The following is a 21,635-nucleotide window of genomic DNA, read 5'->3' on the forward strand; positions in this document are numbered from 1 at the left end:
TCAGTTCAATAACTCATCTAAAGGGCCCTCCCCCAAGAGTCCAGGCTGAGAGATTATCCCTTATTGTGAGATGAGCACCCAAAGTTCATTTGTATGCCAGGGATAAATACTACCTGAGGCCCCATAGATTGTCTAGGCCTCTTCACTGACACCCACATTCAGGGGGTCTTGATCAGTCCCATGCTGGATTCCCAGCTATTAGTCTGGGGTCCAAGAGCTCCCCCTTGTTCAGGTCAGTTGTTTCTGTGGATTAAACCAGCCCAGTCTTGACCCCTTTGCTCATCAGGCCTCCCTCGATGTCACTGGATCCCAGGAGATCAGTTCAGTTTTGAGCTGTGGGTGTCTGCTTCTGCTTCCATCAGTCACTGGATGAAGGTTCTGTTTCCCAGACTCTCTGGCCATGGGATTGTATGCTGGCACTCCCCAGATTCATGTCTAAAATCCATATACTAGTGAGTTCATGCCATGTTTGTCTTTTTTGTGACTGTGTTACCTCACTCAGGATGGTTTCTTCTGTGCCGCCATTTGCCTGCAAATTTCAAGATTCCATTGGTTTTTTTCCACTGAATAGTACTCCATTATATTCTGTATTTTAATCTTTATTTTCAGTTATTAAATGATCATAAAATAATATTATATTAACACTGGAAAGGTCTCTAGGATTATATGTATCATCCCTTCATTTGACTAATACAACAGAAAGTCCTGGAGGTGAAGGACCTTATAAAGGGGCAGCGGTGCCAAGTTTAATTGTTCCCAGAATTTCTATAATCATAAGTAATAAAGAAGATAATGAATGCATACAACAGGAAAGGGGAAGCGGGGACTACTGGAGAGAGGAAGGGGACCAGAAAGACAGGTCTGGGGACAGGAGACGAGAGTGGGAAAGAGATGACTAAGAATAAAGTATGCGGAGAGACACTCAGTGGTTAGAGCACCTGCTTCCACACTATCTGGGCTTGGTTCCCATCACCCATATAATGTGATCAGGATAGCCTGTCACTACAGCTCCAAGGGATCTTGATGTCCTCTTTAGGCCTCCGTAGGAACATGAACATTCATGGCATAAACGTTTAAAAAACAAATCTAAAAGCAACCAAAGTATTTATGAAACCATCAGAAGGGAACCCGTCATTTTGCATGCTGCCTTAAAAGCTAATTAAAAAATTATGCAGCCTGGAGGCTGATAGAGAGTAATGACAGAGCTAAGATGGGCATGGAGTAATAGCTACTTTTGCTGTCTCAGATGGTTCTCGTCCCAAGGACAAATATCAGCTCTTTGGAACATTGCAGTTAAGGTCAAATGCTGCCTCAACAGTTCCTTGTACCATTTCTGCAATGCGTGGGGACATATTCTCTGGTGTCTTGGATGGTAAGCACCACCCAGGTTCCCTGCAGTGAGATAGCATGAGGATTTGCGGGGTAATATTTGACTCTAGGAAACTCTACAAGCTTCCTGTCCTACGTAGAGTATATCCATCCAGTCTGTGTCTGTACTATCTTGTCCACTGCTATTGCACTATATGTGGGTCATGATGATATTAATACTTTTTTATTCTTTTTTCTGTTTGGTTTTTTGAGACAAGATCTTCGCTTTGTAGTCCAGACTGGCCTGGAACACACTATAGAGTCCAGGTTAGCCTCAAACCCCTCCTGCTTCAGCCTTGGTATGCGGAAATTGACTTGCTAGGGTGTAAATTGTAACAATAAAATAGCCTTTTGCAAAGCTACAATCAGTTCACCAGAAGCTGATCCCATGCAGTCACAAGGGCTAAAAATCATCCTAGAGTGACCGGTTTCTTCCATGGACCCCCATAAACCGAACACACAATACAAAAACCATATTGATCAAGTATTCAGTTAGCACTTCACTGAAATGTTCTTATAAAACTGACCAATGGCCCTGACATTGCCTAATCCAATGGGCAGAATGAGTCACCAAGTCCCTATCTGTCTTGATTTAGCAGCAGCTGTGTCCTAACAGCTCATGCTCTCTTCGGAAATTCTGTCTTCGCTTGTTGTGAGCTGCCATGTAGGACCTGGGACTCAACCCCGGATGCTCTGGAAGGAAGGCCAGTGCCCAACGTCTGAGCCATTTCTCCTGGCCCACACTTAATGCTCTTTTAGAAGACGTCATTTAGTTCTCAGTGCTCACAGCTACCTGTAGCCCCAGTCCCAGAGGATCTGGTGCCCTCTTCTGGCCTCTGTGAGCACTGCAGGTATAAGTGCTCTTCCTGGTCTTTGGCTTGTGATTTATGGTTTCTGATTTTGTGTTTTTAATGGGTTTTGGTTTTGTGTGTGTCTCTGTGTGTTTCCTGTGATTTTTCTTTGTTGTTTTATAAAAAGTTTTATTCGCTTATTCATTTGTTTGTTTATTTTTGTCTGTCTATTTTCTAAAGAGAGAAACAAGGCTTGGAGTTGGAAGGGTAGAACATAGGGAGATTCTGGGAGGATGTTGGAGAGGGAAAGCATCATCAGAACATGTTGAAAGAAAGGTTTATTTTTAATTAGAGATGTCACTCAATTGGGTACAAGATAGGAATGCAGCACTATGATGTTCCAGCTAAGAATGCTGGAACATCATTTGGAATACAGTCTTAGGGAAATACCAAGTAAGCCCAGGCCGAGAGATGTTCAACAATGTAATGAAGTAATGAAAGCCAAGGCACTGTCAAGGAACTCTTTCTTGTTGAGTGACACTAAGGGGACAAAATAATTACATGGGAATCTTGAGGATGGACCATTAGTAGAATAACACAGATCCATGTCATATGGAATGGTAACACTGTGATGCTGTCTTCCCTAATTTCCACTCTGTACAGTGCTTACTTAAGAAAATGTCCTTCATAGAATGCACACTGCAGCATTTTGGGATGGCAGAGCTTCCCATTGACATCTTACTCTTAAATGCATCAGGACAAATAAAGGTCTTAGGTACTGTACTTGGAACGCTATTAATGAGTTTGAAATGATTTTAAAATGAAAATAATGTCACCTCTATGAATGTTACCTCATTCTTTTTGTAAGAATAGGGAATGGATGGTTCCCTTGAAATCATCATGGAATCTAAATCAAGAGGACAACAAAGCAAGTGATCTTGGTGCCCAGCAAAAGGCAGCATCTGTTCTCAAGCTCCTGGACCACAAGGAGAGCTATGGTAAGAAGGCAGAGGGTTTTGCTTTTCCCATTTATAAATTCTACTCTTTAGCATGCCTATCGAATAAGCTTGATCAGAGTTGAGCCTAGTTCATCCATTCACTCCACGTTGGTAAGGAGTAACATTATCTTGGCGACCACACCCAACTGAGCGGAAAAGTCACACAAATCAGTCAGGAATCTACAGGCAGACAAGTCCACCACAGGCCTGGCACTTCCTGAGAGTGGCATGAACTTTAAGGCCTCTTCCGGAAGCAGCCTTGCCTGCCTCACCCACGTGAATGGAGGAGGAACAGTCTACACATGGCTGCCAGATGCTCATCAGAGTCACATTCCAGTGCTGGGAACAGCAGCTGCCCAGAACTGCAAGCTTGGAACCCTTGTAGAGGGCAAGAAGAAGCCACAAGCCTGGCCAGCTCATTGCCGAGACACCCCCAGAGATCTAGAAGGGCCATCCAGCTGACATTTCCGTTTGCCTCACCACGTTCAGTCAACATTGCATCAGGAAATGGTTTATGTATCATTCCTTCCTTTGGGAACTGTGTGCAGTCCCTACAACAGTGACTGGGACATGGTGGCATTAGGTGAATAATACTTGTTGAATAAATGAAGACTTCAAGGAAGAAACAACTTATTTTGGGACTTTGAATAGGAATGCTCTAACTGATTAAATCTGTCTAGACTTTGGGAGGTAGAAAGTGTTGTTAGCCTGTCTTTATGAATGAGGAGCTCAGTCTGCTGTGGAATCTTCCTTCACACTGTGATTGGTTTAATAAACAAGCTGACTGGCCAATAGCTGAGCAGGATATAGTTAGGTGGGAAAGCCAAACTGAGAATGATGGGATGAGGAAGGGCAGAGTCAGAAGAATCATCAGCCACATGCAGATGGAGTGGGGGATGAATGTGCCATGCTAATAAATGTGCCACCACATGGCAGGGCATGAATAAGGAACATGGATTAACTTAAAATGTAAGAGCTAGTTAGTAATAAGCCTGAGCTATTGGCCAAGCATTTACAATTAATATAAACATCTGTGTCAGTTATTTGAGAGCAGGTCGTCAGGATTCTGGGATCCTATGTTTAACCATAATATTCAGCCACTAGAACAGAAGTATCCATGTTTCTGAAAGACTTACACAGAGATGGATTGATGAACAAATACACATTTTTAGTATTTCCAGACTGGTATTGAAAGTGGTAAAAAAAAGACACAACCTAAATGTCCAACAATAAGGTACAATCCTAATATCAAATATTAGTCAACTATTAAAATGTTGCTACACAATGGAAAGTGTAATCTGAGCATCTGGGTGGTTGAGGCAAGAATTTGATGCCATTCTGTTCTATGTGCTGTGTAGAGAGGAGAGCTGAGGTGGAGTGCTATGTGTTGTGGAACACTGCAAATGCATTCATGAACAAATTCTTCTCTGAAATGGAGTGTAGTGTTAAAACAAGATACATTGTGATTGTATAGTGCCTGCACAACAGAGCTGAAGACTGAGAATCCTTACCAGTTCAGGTAGAAAAATGTCCAGGGTGAGGTAGGGAGCTCAGTTAAAGTGCTCGCCTCACAAACATGAAGGCCTGAGTTTGATCTCCAGAACCCACACATAAATGCCAGGTATGGGAACTCATGTTTGTAATCCCAGAGCTGGGGAGACTCGTTTAAGTGAAATATGGAGGCAGCATTGGAAGAATGTTCCAGGCAGAGAAAAAAGAGCAAGAAAGGGATCTTTGACAGAGAGAATGTCATGTGTGAAAAGATGGCTCGTGGGGGCAAGGACAGACATTGTGGTCTGTGGGACAGAATGGGACACTCATTTCAGGCTGCTGGCAACGGGTGGCCGGTCGAGGATGCAAAGCATCAACATCGCAACACAGGTCCAGATACTCATTTTGTTTCGCAGTCAGGGAGGCAGGGGATAGCAATGGGTGATGGATGAAGAAATAGAATCAAATGGTTTATTCTTAAAAACTGTATTCATTGGAGACATTTGAGGTAGGGAGACTATGTGGTACAGGGGACTGTGGGAAAACTTATATGGGGTGTTGTGTTGTGCTAAGTTGTGCTTTGTTTTAAGTGCAGGACAAGGTCTCAATTAGATGATTGACCTTCCCAATATCCAAGAGTCATTTTACTCCAAACTCAGTACTGCCACCCTGTGGAAATGAGGCAAAGAGCCCGACTGAGTTCAAAGTTGGCATTTCAGCTAAGTGGTTCCAGATCTCCTTATGGCCAAGTGTATTAGCTACAGTCTTCCTAAACCATAGCTGTAACTTACAAAATAGAAATGATTTGATAATTTGTTCTTCCATGTTTACAAATCAGCTAGATGCTACCCAAAACTTCTGAACAGACTTATGATAATCAACCAGTACTTCTATTTCAAATCCATGTTATTCTAATAAAAAGCAAAGATGCATTCTGGGTGTACACAATCTCTATTAAAATAAACATGCAGTATGCCAGCTTTTTGACTAATAATGAAAATAGTTTCAAAATTGCAATACTACCAGCAAAGTGATTCGGGCCCAGGGTCTTTATTTATGAGCAATCTCCAGTGGTTTGCAAATTGGGACAATGGAATCTCCTAGGGAACATCTGGCATTTTTGTTTTTTTACAAGAGGGAAAGAAATTGCTACTGGTGTTTGCTAGAGACAGTGCGCAAAACAATAGCGGCAGTAAGAGTCATCTGGGAGGGATTGGGATGCCTCACCACAAATCTCCAGCATCCATGTGAAAAGTCAGGTATGACTGCCCATGCCTGAAGCCCAGGGCTGTGGTGACTGGAGGCCCCTGCAGCTTGCTGGCTCCTAGTCTAGCTCCAGGCTCAGAGAGAAACCCGGTTTCAAAGGAATAGGTGGAGAGCGAAAGAGAATTCCCAAATGAGCTCTTCCTGTCTGCACACGTGTGCTCTGAACCCATATACATATGTACCTACACCCATAACACACACATATACACAATCAATCAATAAATATTACCTGGTTCAAAATAATAGCAATGAGATTGAACTGTGATCTAGTCTAAACCTTTCACAGTGTAAGTGAAGAAAATGCAACCATGAGGTCTCATTTTTAATTTTTAGTTTTTTAAAAAATTCTTTTGAGACAGGGTTTCTCTGGATAGCCCTGGCTGTCCTAGAACTCACTCTGTAGACCAGGCTGGTCTCGAACTCACAGATATCAGCCTGCCTCTGCCTCCTGAGTGCTGAGATTAAAGGCATGTACCACCACCACCTGGCTTAATTTTTAGTTTATTAACCAATATCTTTAAGGGTTCCAAAGATACAACATACAAAGATGTATGCAATACTTGAGTGGGTATTTCTTCAACAATTTTAAGTGGCCAGCAAACATGAGAAAAGATGTTTATTGGCATTAGTCATTGGGGAAATGAAAGTCAAAACCATGAGCTACTCCTCAAACTCGTAAATGGCTCGAATCAGTACTAACACACATACACCAGCTGGTGGCGCTATGGAGAGGTAATTGGATTACAAGGGTGCTCCCCTTACCAACAGACCAGCCACTGGTGAGCTCACAGCTGAATGGGCTCTCAGGAGGCAGCCCAGCCCAGTGTGGCATCCCAGCACTTGAGTCGCGTGTGGGAAGCTGCTACTTGAGGTGGCATTTGTAATCATGCAGGTCAAGGGCCCAGGCACATGAAGTATATCCTTGGGGACACAGATGCCTTTGAAGGGTCTATTTTGTTCCTAACACCGTCTTTATCCGTTTCATGGCTGGCATGGGGTGAGCAGGGTCTTTCACTGTGCACTCTTGGCACCATGAAGTTCTGCCTTGCTACAGGCCTGGAGTGATGGAACAAGCCAGCTGTGGACGGAGACCCTGAAAGTCATGAGCCAAAAGCAGCCTTTCCCGCGTTTTAAAGGTATTTGGTAGCACAGGTGGAGGGCCATGTCAGCAGTCACACATCTATTAAGTAGCTTATCGCCACGATTCTAGAGTCTTGTTCTGATCCCTTTTTCTATAACCTTCACATATAAACACACTTGTGTGTCAACTCAGATCTTCTCGGGTTCATCTGTCTCCAAGATCTTGGCTACAGGGGACAGCTGCCGCCTCTGCTGTGACAGTGCGGTCTCAAGTTCCCTCCCCTGGAACTGGCACTGGAGGTTCCCTCTGCCACATCCACACTCCTGTTAACTGTGAGACCGCAGATCTGCCGATTTTCTCATCTTCACCTCAGTGAGGAAGGTGGGAACTCTCCATGGGGCGCTAGGAGACAGGAGGGGGCTGACTGACAGGCAGAACCCACCAATCAATCTCTCTCTCTGTCTCTCTCTGTCTCTCTCTGTCTCTCTCTCTCTCTCTCTGTTTCACTGTCTCTCTCTCTCTCTCTCTGTCTCTCTTTCCCTCTCCCTCCCTCCCTCTCTGATGTTCTCCAACTCACATTTCCACAAAGCCGCTACAGATATGGTCCCATAAGATTAAGCAACCAGTTTTGTCTCATTGAAGAAGCAATGGCAGGCTTATGAGCATAAACCCTAGCGTTTGGGTCTCCTTCCTCCTCCTGCCTTTCCGCCTCGTTCACCACCCTGGGAATCTGCCTGTCAGTGAAGTGTTCTTCTCATTTAAATGTTTCTTTAGAGCGGTGGTTCTCAACCTTCCTAATGCTGTGACCCCTCATGTTGTGGTGACCCCAGACCATAAGATTATTTTCATTGTTACTTTATAACTAATTTTGCTACTGCTATGTATTATAATGTAGATACCTGTGTTCTCCAATGGCCTTAGGTGACCCCTGTGAGAAGGTCACTCGACCCCCCAGGGAGCACGACCCACAGCGTGAGAACCACTGCTTTCGTTACTTACTTCTTGTGTGTGTTTTTTTTAAAGATTTATTTATTTATTACATATACAGTGTTCTGCCTACATGCCAGAAGAGGACAACAGATGGAATTGTAGATGGTTGTGAGCCACCATGTGGTTGCTGGGAATTGAACTCAGGACCCCTGGAAGAGCAGTCACTGCTCTTAACCTCTGAGCCATCTCTCCAGCCCCCACTTCTTGTGTTTTACCAGGCACTCGAAGTCCTTTGCAGATGACAGCAGATAGCTTAATGGACTGAGAAAAATACTAACACGAATCTGTTATGAGTCTAATTCCCAGTATTCCATCACCTTCAGAATTAAATTAGAAGTTAGACTAAGTATCTCCAGGGTTCTGAGTTTAAGACTTACGGATTTGTCAACTCAGACTTAATAATTAGAGTGTATTAATAGGACCAGTAACTATTACCACGTAAAAGTCAGGGCTAAGATTGCTCTCTGCTCAGAATGTATCCCTCTAAGACAATCAGCATACTTTTTCTTATTTTTTAGATTTGTCTTTAAATCTTATTTTGCATATATGTATGCACACCACACGTGTGTCTGGTGCCCACAGAAGTCAAAAAAGGGAGATGAATCTCCTGGAACTGAAACTTTGGACAGTTGTGAATCACCATGTGGGTACTGGGAATCGAACCCAGGTCTTCTACAGTAGTGAGAAGCGCTCTCCACCGCAGAGCCAACACTCCAGCATGTGTCAGCATATTTAAAAAATGTAACTGACAGTCTTTAGGTCTAGGCCAAGTCTGAAATCTTGAGTTACTTGGGAAATCCATGCAAAACAAATTTCAGGTTCATATAGGGTTAGATTTCCCGAAAAAAAGTGCTCTTTTTACACGGGTTTCATATCACAAGAGGACCGATATCTGAAGCATTGAGGTTATGGGAACATCTAGCGGGATTCGGTATCTTTCCGTCATAGCGATGAACCCGCGATGGGTCAGTTCCCTGCACCCTTACTGGCAAACACACGTAAAGGGACCGCTCCTGGCCTCTGGTTCTGGGTCTGCTTAGCAGTCGCGCGGCAGAGGCACCCACACAGTATCCAGACCCGACTTGACCTGGTCTCAGTGTTGTACTGACCCACTTCGGAGCTTTTCACTTGGGCGCTCACGCAGTGCCTTCCCTGGCTTCCGCTAAAAGCCGGCGAGCGGGCATTCTAGACTAGAGTGCACTGGCATCGAGGGGGACCATGCCAGGGCGCTTTCCGCGGACTGGATCTGGGGCAGCATGACCAGGGACCTCCAGAACCCGAAGTCATTCAGCTGAAGGACACAGTAAACCTGCATTACAAAAATAAAAAACAGAAAAACAAACAAACCAAAAAACCAACCCCAAAACCGCGTCTGCTTTCGAGGGAGAAGCAGAGAAACCCGGGTGGTTCAGCTGCCCCCACTTCATACCTGGCGGAGGGGCCGGGCACGCTGGTTGCCAGGAGACAGCGCCCGCCATCTCCTCCAATCAGCAAGCGCGTCTTTGGGTCCAATCACAGGAGCCGAGAGAACGAGGCGGGAGGTGAAAGGTGACGCTTCCGTTTTGGCGGCCATTTCTCTTAGCGTCGAGCGGCTCGGCTCGGCGGCGGCTGCTCGGGTCACGAGGGGCTTGCAGCGGCGAGGTCGGCGGCTAGCGGGGTGCGGCGCTCGCGGTGTTCGCGATGGTAAGGAGGACGAGCCCTGCGGGGTGAGGGGACGGGCGGCCGCGCGGGGCCAGCCGCCTGCAGCGCCTCCCATTCATCCGCAGGAAGCGCCGGCCGCTCGCTCGCTCGCCCGCTCCTTCTCCCGCGCACGGGGGCTGTGTGGGGCGGCGCCGCAGCGCGCGCTCGGCTCGGAGCCTGAGCTTGTTGCAGCCTTACCTGGGAAGCGGTGAGCTGAGGCGAGCGTTCGCTCTCTGCTCAACACGCCCCACGGAGTGCTTCCGTCCTTCCCTGAGGCGGACAGCCCCAGCTCATTGTCCTCCGGGACAGACGGCCCGGGCTCCCCTTGCGCTCGCTTCCTCCCCGGGCGCGGGGAGTAGGGGGTGCAGAGACAGATGCAGACTTGCGCTTTCTCAGGGGCGGCGGGCAGGCAGCGGGCAAATGACAACAGAAGCAAACAATTAAAGTAGTGGTGAGTGCCTCGCAGGGCGCTGTGGAGGAGCACCCCTCTCTCAGGGCGCTGTGGAGGAGCTCCCCTTTCCAAAAAGGTGCCATTTAACCGGAAAGCCAAGTGACAGAAAGAGCAGGCGAACGAGGGTTACACACGTGAGCCCTAACTAGAAAGCAACCTGGCTAGTTGAAATGGACGGGCGTGGAATTGCCAGAATAGTGGTTCGGAAATAAGACTGGGACGCCTTCGCGCGCTCACACGTGCTGGAGGGTTGACTCCGCGGTGGGGAGCACGCTTGGCGCTTGCACAACACCCGGGTTCGGTTTCCAGGTCTCTCAACACCCGTTAGGAAGTTTGTCTACCTCAAGTGCAGCAGGAGACCATTGGAGCATTTGTAAGCTATTAACATGGCTTCTTGATAGATGCCTTGAAAATAGTAGTTGCTGTGTGGATGATAAATTATAGACAGTGTCCCCCAAGATCACCCCTTCTTGGAGTTTAGTAGCCAAGTTTCTTATTCTCTTTGGAGTGATGGATGAGTAGATTGGTGTGTGTGTGGGGGGGGGTCCTGTCCCCTGAATTTCAAGGGAATGTTGCTTTTGCAGAGAAAGCTTGGTATGGTTGCATTAAAAGGCACTCATGATTAAGAAAAAAAATGGAGCCGGGCGTTGGTGGCGCACGCCTTTAATCCCAGCACTCGGGAGGCAGAGGCAGGCGGATCTCTGTGAGTTCGAGGCCAGGCTGGACCGACAGCCTCCCAAACAGAGAAACCCTGTCTCGTAAAACCAAAAAAAAGAAAAAGAAAAAAAAATGGAGACCCAGCCCTGCCTCCCACAGTGAAAGTCTGCCAACTGTGGTCTGCCCTCTGCATCTTTCTGTAGCGTTGTGTTTGGCACGCTCACCGAATTGATTTCTTGGGCCTGCAGAGATCATCTCAGGCCATGACCTTTATTTCTTTAGAGTAGTGGGTAGTGATTCAGGGTTCTTATTGTTTCAGCAGTGCTTGGGACCAAACTCGAGACACACCCTCCCTCCCTCCCTCCCTCCCTGGTGGTCAGGGTTTAATTTCATGACTTAGATCTTGTTTCAGTGAGTTGAGTGTGAGGTTGACTAAATGGGTACTGGAGACACTCTTCAAGTTGTAGAGTGCCAGCAAATCAAGATGCCATCAAGTCTTGATTGATGTTTGGGTAGAGGGTGGAGGGTAGAGGCTGAGCTAGGCAAAAATTACTGAATGCTGGTTTTTTTTTTTTGTTTTGTGTTTTTATACAGAGTTTACCCCTCAATCCCAAGCCTTTCCTCAATGGACTGACAGGAAAGCCAGTGATGGTGAAACTCAAGTGGGGGATGGAATATAAAGGCTACCTGGTCTCTGTAGATGGCTACATGAACATGCAGGTAAGTTGGGGAGTAGTGCAGAGTGGTTACAAGAGCGGTAAGACCGTCTCTGTTCTTTCCCCTGGCTCCAGAGTTTTCCTCTGATGACACACACAATCACATTGACAAACATAGCAGGATTCAGGGTTGACGCATACTTCAAGGAGGATGCTGAAACTGATGAACTTCGTGGTACTAAGTCCGGTATTAGACCAGAGCCCTGTCATCGTCTATGGCAGCCAAAGGAAGGAGAGCGTTGGCATTTGGTTTCCAATCCAAAGGAAAAACTAGTTTACTACAGAAAGGAACCTGCTCAGCACTTCCTCCTTCACAGAGTGTTTTAGGAGGAATTTTTAAGCTGTTTTAATGAATTTTAGAGACACGGTGTGAAAGCAGTTCACTGAAAGCATTTTTCATGGGACAGACAGTTGGAACGAAGGAACTGATAATTGAGCGTGCCTTAGTTCCTGTAAATGATTCGGCCAGTCTCTCTTGCAGTAAAGGACGTCCTAAAATGTGTCTATTTCAGCACTTAGTGCTATAATTCAGTGGAGTTAGTACAGTCAGTCACATTGTTGTGTGGCTATCATCATTATTCATTTCCAGAATGTTTTCTTTATTCACAAGTGGAAAACTCGACCCATTAGAAAATCACCGTTACCTGCCTCCTCCAGTCCAGTCCCTCGTAAGCATTGTCTGTCTCTGAATTTGTCTGTTCTCAGCACCTCATGTAGATGGATTACAGATTCAGCTAACTTCAGATCAAAAGATTTTGTTAACCCCATAAGCAGTATAGTATAACAGCTATTTATGTAATACATCAAACTGGGTTATGCCTGATCTAGGACATTAGGTTATATGAGATGTTTGGCTATTTGAATAAAGAGCTCAAACATCCTTGGCTGTCTGAGAGGCTCTGGAACCAACTCTCCGTGAATGCCTCCAGACAGGCGTTTTGCTCTTTTGTCTGGTGTGATTATTCATTCAGCATTTGCCGGTGTTATAGAATGTCAGGGTTTATAGCATCTTAGGACTCAGTAGCATGCCGTTGTATGCATAGACCACATTGGTTCCGTAAGTACTGGTGGTCAGACCTGGGGTTATACGTGCTGTGCAAGCCGTGCACCACTGAGTTCATTCATTCTCAGCCTGTTCACTCATTTCCGTTTTATGTGTGGATGTTTGCCAGCATGTATGTATGTATGTACAGAGAGGAGGCATTGGACACCCTGGTACAGGGCTACAGATGCTATGGGCCACGATGTGGGTGCTAGGAATTGAACTCAGGTCCTCTGGAAGAAAAGCAAATGTTCTTACCCCTGATCCAACTCCAGCCCCAAACAAGTAATTTTTTAAGTATGCTTTTAACTCTTGAGGATACACACAAGAGTAGGAGTACTGGTTCCTTCCATGTTTAATGTCTTTGGAGTAGCTGTCATACTGTTTTGCATAGCACCTGCCCAAGGGTTCAAGTTTGCCCACATGTGCACTGACACTTGTTTTCTATGAGGTTTTTCTCCCTTTTTGTATAAAATACTATTCTCTTGGATTAGAAGTGGTGTATTCTTTTGGTTTGCATTTCTCCAATGATCTTGAGTTAATAGCCATGTGCTTACCATCTTTGGAGAAATGTGTATTCACATCCTTAGCCTACTTTTGTATTTACTTATTTGTAGTTTTTGAGACAAAATTTCCTTTTGTAACCCTGACTAGCCTGGAACTTGCTGTGTAGACTGTGCTGGTCTTGTACTCAGAGATTTGCCCGCTCTGCCTTCCAAGTGTTGAGAATAAAGGCATGTGCTACCTTTGCCTGTTTTTTATTTTTTTGTGTGTGTTGGTTTAGTTGTAGTTTCTGGCCAGGTTTTAAAAGTTGCTTATGTGGATTGCTTAACCAGAAATCCAGGTAACAAGAATACAGAAGTTCTTGTTTAGGGTAATTCTTGAGTCATTCACAAAAGCTGTGTCTGAGAATACATGAGACCCTTTTGGAAAAAAAAAGGCAAACTGCCTAATACTTGATTTTCTAGTTTGTAGCTTCCCCGAGTTACAAGATGTATCTCTGAGTTGCTTCAGTCGCTAAGACTTACTGTTTGTTCCTATGACTATAGCAATGAGCAAATCAAAGTCCTTGTGTTAGAGCTTGTTTCAGGGGTGGCAGATGATGTCACAGTTAATTAGGACATAAAATAAGGGGCTAGAGTATGCAGTGATAAACAAGATGGTCTGGCCTCCCTAAAGAGACCATGAGCATGTGGGGGACATGGGCAGAGGATGCAAACCTCATGCACAGGGCCATGCGTGGTGTGTCCAGGGCACAGAAGGCCAGAGGAGGTGGTGGTTTGGAATGGTAGGCACTGAGAGCCTTTTCAGCAGCAGTGAAGGCTTGGGGGCATTGTTGTAATTTAGAAGCCAGCTAAGCGTTGCGGGACGCGTCAAAAATAATTACATATAAAATTAGTGGCTTACCTTTAATCCCAGCACTCACACGGCAGAGGCAGGCGGATCGCTGTGAGTTCAAGACCAGCCTGGTCTACAAGAGCCAGTTCCAGGACAGCCCCCAAAACTAAAAAGAAACCCTGCCTCAGAAAAAAAAATTTTAATTAGTGGCTCTTAATAGATTACTTCTGGTAGCAGTTATTTACAGAATGACTAGTCTCACAAATGATTTTGGTGACATGTTTTCTGGGTGTTTTGTTTCCTAGAGAGAAGAAACACCTAGCAGGATTGAAATGCCTTATACTACATCTATTTTTCTTTCCTTGCCCACCACCTGCTAATGGAGGAGCCCTTCTCTTATTCTGGCTTTGGTGGTGTTTTTTTTTTTTTTTAATTATAAGAGTGACAGCTAAACATTTTTAATTTAAAATTAGAAAAGTTTGCTGAAGTAATTCTATAGGTCATTCTTGACACCTCCTCCCCCAGTACATGATCTTATTTTAGTGATAGCTTTTGTACACACATTTGAATAATGTGATTCATGTTTTTGCTCTGAGAAAGTTAATGTCTGATTCTTTGGGATTGAGTTTTCAGAAAATTGAAAAGCTGTAACTCAAATTGGAAGCTTTTTTTAGTCACTTTGATGTCCACTAGAAATAATATCTAGGAGGTTTAACGGCTTTGGAACAAGCTTTATTATACATTAGTTTTGTACCATGCATGTCTTAATGAATACAGAAGATCCAGATACACAAGAGTAATAGAAAGCTAATCTTCTACATACTAATTACAGATACAGTCTGAGTTGTTGTAGAGTGGTCTCAGTTAATGTGCTCTCACCGGGAGTAGGTATACTAACATCTTTCTCTTTATCTAAAGCTTGCAAATACAGAAGAATACATAGATGGTGCATTGTCTGGACATCTGGGTGAAGTTCTAATAAGGTAATAAGTGCATTTGTGTGTGAGGAGTTACTGGTGATCTGCTTAGTCCTTTAGTTGGGGGATTACTTTAAAGAAAAAAAGCAAAGGACTTAACAGTACTCTACATCTAGACTTTAGAAGCCTTCAAAATTACCGAATTTGTTGGGAGATTAATTCATCCATCCTCCAGGTTTTCCTACTGTTGATTACATTTCCTGGTCCTTAGCCATAACCTGTTTCAGTGTCCTGGGTTACAGACTTTGGATTTGAATTTTAGTTGAGTCTAGCTGCTAAGGATTTCTGTTGTGTTTAATGAGTAACCACCTATATTCTGATAAGTTGTAGAGGTGTAATTGTGATGACGATGATAAAAACACGTGCTGTGTGCTTTTAAACACATCTGTATAGCACCAACAGGAGGATGGCAAGCTGTAAGTTTAGTATCTAGTCTAAACGATCATGTCTGGTTTGAGTGAAACATCAAAACGGACCATTTTTCTGTTACAGGTGTAATAATGTCCTTTATATCAGAGGTGTGGAAGAAGAGGAAGAAGATGGGGAAATGAGAGAATAGCATCTTTGGGGTTTTGGGTTTTTTTTTATATATATGTATTTCTATACAATAAAGATTTGGGTTTTTTTCAACTTGACTTGTGAACTATTTATATGCAGATTCATATGCAGAGCGCAAATGGTGAAATAATTGACGGATAATTCGTAGAACTAATGCTTTAGAAGCCACCCAGTTTCATTTTTATAAGCCCACTGCTGGTTTTTTTGTACAAAAGATAAATAAGTTTATACTTTAGAATTTTTCTGAAGGTGAGTTTCAGCCATTGTAATTGTACTGAGACTTAAAGCAGCTGTGTTTAAGGTTTTCAAACCACTTGTAACATGCATAAAGTTAAATACTTTCTTAGTACTTACATATATATAGTATTAATTATTTCTATATCAATAAAGATTAAATAATGTACATATTGCACCTAAGGCAAAACATGAAAACTGAAATAATTATGGAGACAGTGCATAATACAAACTGACATTTAGGCTAAAGGTGTGTGGTTTTTTCACTAATAAGTTTTTTATAAGTATTTGAGAACTTACTGTGAAATAACCAGTTTCATCATTCAAGACCATAGTCTGTATAAACCTGTCCAGTTATTCTAAGAACAGTACACATTGTTAAAATGTATACTTGTAGCCATGAACTTCCTTATTGCTTTAGAAAATACGATTCATGTAATTATGTTAGTATATTGACTTTGGATGTGACAACTTAAAATGCAGTATTGCTTAGCTCATGGAATAATACCAATGAGTAATAGTTTTAACAGAAGAAACAATTGCCATTCCTACTCCTATAAGCCTCAGGGTAAAGGTCTGCCTTCCTGGAATTTGTTAGAACGTATTACATCATTGAATGCCAACATTCACATAAAACATTTGCTAATTAAATGTCTTCATGCTCCTGTTCAACTAAAAAAATACTCTTCCTCCTGTGATTTTGTTCTTGTATCACTGACTAAAAGTAGCTCGTGCTTGGTAGCAGATGGAGGTTTTGAACGGTAGATCAGTCGTCTTCCCAGCTGAAATAGGAAAAAGAATTTCGTTTGGCATAACTTTTCTATTGTACTATGTATTATGTCAGTATTAACTTGAATAGTTACATGATTAAAAGGGTTCAAAATAGTAAAAGTTACAGGAGATATAACCTAACAGATGGCCGGCATGCGTGGCAAGTTGAGCACCCATGGAATAACAGAAGACAGCGAGTGCTTTTTGTGTCAGTGGAGTGATTTACAGAGAGTCATGAAGGAGCAGGCTGGCTAATGTCTAAACCCTGTTGGACACTAATGTTGTCATCGTTAGTGATGTACCTGGGCTTTCCTCCATGGCTGCAAGAGGTTGCTTTGCTAAGCCAATTTTGAGAAAACCATTTTAAACATCGGTGTTCTCGTTGGGTCTTGGGAAGTTTGCTTTAGGAGGGTTTAAGGAAACCTGTGATTCATATATCACACTTCTCTGGAGGGTGCTCTCCCTTTGCTTCTGTTTTGCAATTACAGGCGAATTTTTGTAACTTAGGGGTATGGGTGAGGGACCACCAATATTCTGTTGATCATAGATCCGAATCCCATGTGCCTCGGAAGGGACACGGCCTTTCAGACTGAACAGGGACCTGTTGTGGCAGAACACAAACCTTCTTCTTGGGCTGTGCCACTGCTCTTTCCAGGGCAGCTTTTAGCCGCTCCTCCTGGTGTCTTTGCTTCTCTTTCATCTTCTCTTCACGCAGCCTGTTGTGGGGGAGGAGGAATATCTTACTAGAAATTGTAATTCATAAAAAGCAAAACATCTCCCCCATTTGTATTGTTTGGTAATGGAAAGTGTAGGATTCCTATAATGAAGGCTTTGGGATGTATTTGGGCTCTGCTAAGACGTTTAATTTCACCGTTTTGGAGGACTTCTTCCCAGTTAGGTCAGAAGTAAGGCCGTGTCTTGCCCCCTCCGTCTCACCGAAGCACTTTACACCTTAGCCCCTTTAGCTCCCAGCCGCCTGCCTGCCTGCCTTTAAAATTTCTTTAAATGTGCACTAGTGCAGCGGTTCTCAACCTGGGAGCCAGGCAACCCTTCCACAGGGGTCATAGGCCAGATACCTGCATGTCAGATATTTACATTGCAATCCATAAATGTAGCAAAATTAGTTACGAAGTAGCAATGAAAATAAGGTGAGCTATATTAAAGGTTCATAACAATAAGGAAGGTTGAGAACTACTGATCTAAACCACAGAGAAAAAGTTCTTTTGGAAACTACAACTGCATGCATGTTACTATTGACAATAAGTTGTAATTGAATTCTCAAGAGGTCATCTGGCAGGAGTCGTCTTCCCCTTAGATTAAATGCCTTTATATTCTGTAAAGAGCTACCTGAGTCACCTTCACTTTTTCATGGAGAGAAATGATATCCCTCTGCATCAACAATATTAACAATATTAATGGCTAGTATGTGTCAAACATGCTCAGTGTTTTTACATTGGTTATTTGATGCATCAACCTTAGGAAGTAAGTATCACAACTTCCGCCTCAAAAAAAGAAAGAAAAGAAGTAGACTAGACAGATGCTCCCGACTTTAGCTCACAGTAGTTGTAGCTAAAGGGCAGGAGACAGGCTCCGTGCCCATACCTGGCACACCTGGAGCCAGTGCTCATCTGCCTCTCCTTGTTTTCCTTTGCTAGAACATGAATATTGTGACTTCATCAGCATTCCCCATGTGAATGTTTATAGTGATAATAGTTACCAACAAAATGCCTGAACATCTTTAACTTGTAGAAGTTAAAGGGTGAGGTTTCAGGGATGACAGTCCTATGTAAGGGCCAAGTAGCAGCTAAGCGTTGTCAAGGGGAAACCCTCATCCAATAGCTCTGAACCATTCCCTCCATACACCAAGTTGCCTTGGTCTTCTAATGAGAGGCCCTTCCCCACGGCGCAGTCCCTGCCCATGACAGCCCTTGAGCAGTGTCCTTAGTATGAGACACCCTCCCCACAGCCATCCTAGTTAGGTCACCTGTCCCTGGTGAGCTGTGTTTTCCCAGCTCCTTAGGTTCAGAATGCTTGTTACCTGTAGTAACAACACATTCATTTCCCAAGAACCCTCTGGGAGGGAAGGCGGGCATCGGTTGACCCTTCACTGCATCCCACGCCACAATGTTTGCCACCTAGAGATCGTTAGCAGTGCTGTGGCCACTGGCCGCGGAGACTGTCATTACTTTTGCCGCCGCTCCTTCTGTTTGATCCTTTCAATTGCTTCCACATTTTCTTTGGGAATAGATTCAATGAGGTCACTGAGTTCCACCAGGCGAGACTCTACTTTGACCAGTTTTTGAACTGCATTCAGGCTGCCAACCTCAGCATCTCCGATGCAGACTCTGTATACTTCATTGATCTTTTTACTAAGTGAGTCTATCAGCTTTTCCTGAACTCAAGAAGAGAGAGCAGAAAACATTCCATCACTATACAGTGGCTCACTGTCAGTAATCCAAAATTCCATTCTACAGTGTTACAACGAAAAGTCCTGTAAGTGTCATTATTATTCAGTATAATATCTCCAACCCCCTAAATGCTTCTTTAAAAGTTAGAGCAGTGAGAACATGTAGCAGGGAATATTTGTGTTGTATTTATAGTCACATCATTATTATAGTGACACCTTGGCTTATATTAGAGTATACACAGTATGTACAAGTGTGTCTACAAAAGTATATATACAATATCATTTGACTCACATTTTACTGTGTACCAGATTCTGTAAGTGTTCCGAGAGCAGATAAAATACACATTTAAAATCACTTTGTGCCACCAGTGGTATAATGTATGTTCCTCCCCCATTTTTACTACTGCGTTATACTCACTGAAAGTCATGCTGCACGATAGTTATTTGCATACGTGCCCAGTCCCCTTGGGGGGGGGCAGAGGTCAGGGACTACTGCTTTTGCCACCATGCACACCTGAAACAGTGTCTTACACATAGCTACACACTTAATAAATGTTTGCTGAATAAATGAGTGCATTCTTTCAGAGAAATGTGTGTTCAAGCAAACAAATCCCTAGGCTGTCCAAACGGAGCATTTTAGGAGTTGAATTTTAGAGCTCTCCATGGGGAAGCCACTGCTGTTTTCTAGCCTAAAGAGAGTTTGGGCCGAAGCACACCAATCCCTGCACCTCGCCACCACGCTGTTTTACTTGCTGTTGCAGTCTCTTGAGCTGGTAGATAACGTAATGCGGGATATGTAAGGGATCATCCTTCATCTCCATTGACTGGCTGATAGTCGCCAAGAGGGACTCAATAAACTACTCAGCAAAGTAAATCGTTTTCCATGTGCGTTCCTGACTCAGGATTGCATGCCTCTGCTCACGAAGATGACAGTCACCATACAGTCAAGAGAAACCCACCTGAGGCCGATGTGACTCCCACCACTGGGAGACCCTCCTGGGACCACAAATGCTTCAGTCACTATCACTTAGAGCCAAGGGCTGGGCCTTCCAACAGCTTGTTGCTCCCATCTGCCGCTTAACACGTGCTGAAGATCCTGTGCATTGAAAGCTCCTAGTGTCTCATTTTGTAAACACTTACGGGGTTTCCATTCATACTAAAGAACAGTCTTTTTAAACTTGGGAAATACAAACCAATACAAAAGAAAACCATAACTCCTATTTACCATGAAGCCCTGTCTGTCTGTCTGTCTGTTCCCACCACACTTACTTTGTTTCCTATTTATAGACCCACATGCTCTTTTTAGAAACCTTGGAGACAGCTGAAAGGCAGACAAGTATGAAAGGGGAAAAGTGGAAGAACCCCACCAAGAGGGCGGACAACACATGGCATTAAAAAAAATTCCCAAGGGTGTGTTCATGTCTATAATCCTAGCGCCTAGGCTGAGACAGACGATTGCCATGAGTTTGGGTCAATCAATAGGATCCTATCTTGAAGAAAGAAGAAAAAAGATCTTACTCTAATGTACATGGGAATTTAAAGTATTCTGGTTTCTAGAAAAACTGATAGGAAAGTGTTCATTCTGATGGATGTTTCTGAAGGCTCCTTGAACACAGAGTTGGGGATGGACAGATGGTGACTTCATAGTGTTTTTTGTTTTTTAGCGTTCCCTTGTCAAACAGGAGAGGGAAATACAAGATGAGGTACTTTCTTAAAACAAGATGAGGACACATGAACAGCTAAGGAGATGAAAGAAGGCAGCTTATGAAAATGAGGTAGAGTCCCTGGTCCTGGGCAGCTAAATGGCCAAGGAAAATGGTTCCAGGCTGAGACCAGCTAGTGACATCGGAGATGTGCAAATGCTTACACTGCCACTAGAGGGCACTGCCACTAGAGGGCAGTGCAAATGCTTACACTGCCACTAGAGGGCACTGCCACTAGAGGGCAGTGCAAATGCTTACACTGCTACTAGAGGGCACTGCCACTAGAGGGCAGTGCAAATGCCTACACTGCCACTAGAGGGCAGGCTCAGACAGCCCTGTGGGAGGAGCAGCTGCTCCAATTGGCTGCCTTGGCAGCAGGTGCTGAGCCTTCACCAGGGCCAGCGGGCAGGAAGAAAAGCTGGGTACGTGGATAACATAAGGTGCCTGTCAACGGTGAGTGGGACAGTATTTCAAACTGGACAGCCACCTGGATGTCATCACGTGTCCCTTCAAGTCCATACTTCTAATCCGTTTCTTTCCGGTAGACTGAACTTTGTGAGCTCGTTGCTCACACACATAAAACCAGAGATACCACATTCAGCAAACTGAACAGCGGGCAGCAAACATTTCACCCCGAGGCCGCTCGCTAACTGCTGCTACGAAAGCCGTGAGGGTGAACCCCACAAACATGATGAAAGGAAAAGACACAGGCCACCGTTCTGTCTCCACGGAGTTCAAAACAGCAACGCGAATCGATGGTGAGAAATCGGAACAGTGATCACCTATAAAGTATAGAGATCCAGGGCAAAGTTCTGGTATCTAGTTCCTCATTTTAGTCCTGTGAGCTGCTAGGGACTGTTCACTTGAGAAAATTCCTTGAGAGGTAAACTTATTATTTACATGTTTTTCAATGCTAATGTTATTCTGGAGTTTAAATTTTTATTTTAAAAATACTGAGTCAGCTGGGCGTTGGTGGCGCACGCCTTTAATCCCAGCACTCGGGAGGCAGAGGCAGGCGGATCTCTGTGAGTTCGAGGCCAGCCTGGTCTACAGAGTGAGTTCCAGGACAGCCTCCAAAACAATACAGAGAAACCCTGTCTCGAAAAACCAAAAAAA

General features: G+C 44.2%; 2 protein-coding genes across 3 annotated transcripts in view; one reads left to right on the plus strand and one right to left on the minus strand.

The window, feature by feature from the left end:
• Positions 1 to 9,537: 9,537 nt before the first annotated feature.
• Positions 9,538 to 15,476, plus strand: Snrpf (small nuclear ribonucleoprotein polypeptide F). The gene is made up of 4 exons (XM_040755042.1): positions 9,538 to 9,668; positions 11,368 to 11,493; positions 14,788 to 14,852; positions 15,339 to 15,476. Exons 1-4 carry the CDS (start codon positions 9,666 to 9,668, stop codon positions 15,403 to 15,405), a joined length of 261 nt encoding a protein of 86 aa, XP_040610976.1. The 5' UTR covers positions 9,538 to 9,665; the 3' UTR covers positions 15,406 to 15,476.
• Positions 14,580 to 21,635, minus strand: part of Ccdc38 (coiled-coil domain containing 38) — a 53,206-nt gene continuing 46,150 nt past the window's right edge. For both annotated transcript variants that reach the window (XM_040755041.1, XM_021225965.2), the window contains exons 14-16: positions 18,596 to 18,801; positions 17,032 to 17,125; positions 14,580 to 16,420 (exon numbers count right to left, since the gene is read on the minus strand). In XM_040755041.1, coding sequence (XP_040610975.1) covers positions 16,307 to 16,420; positions 17,032 to 17,125; positions 18,596 to 18,801 — 414 coding nt within the window. In that variant the 3' untranslated portion in view covers positions 14,580 to 16,306. The remainder of the gene's footprint in view (positions 16,421 to 17,031; positions 17,126 to 18,595; positions 18,802 to 21,635) is intronic.

The sequence above is a fragment of the Mesocricetus auratus genome, unplaced genomic scaffold, assembly GCF_017639785.1.
Source record: "Mesocricetus auratus isolate SY011 unplaced genomic scaffold, BCM_Maur_2.0 Super-Scaffold_100011, whole genome shotgun sequence".
NCBI classification, from domain to species: Eukaryota; Metazoa; Chordata; class Mammalia; order Rodentia; family Cricetidae; genus Mesocricetus; species Mesocricetus auratus.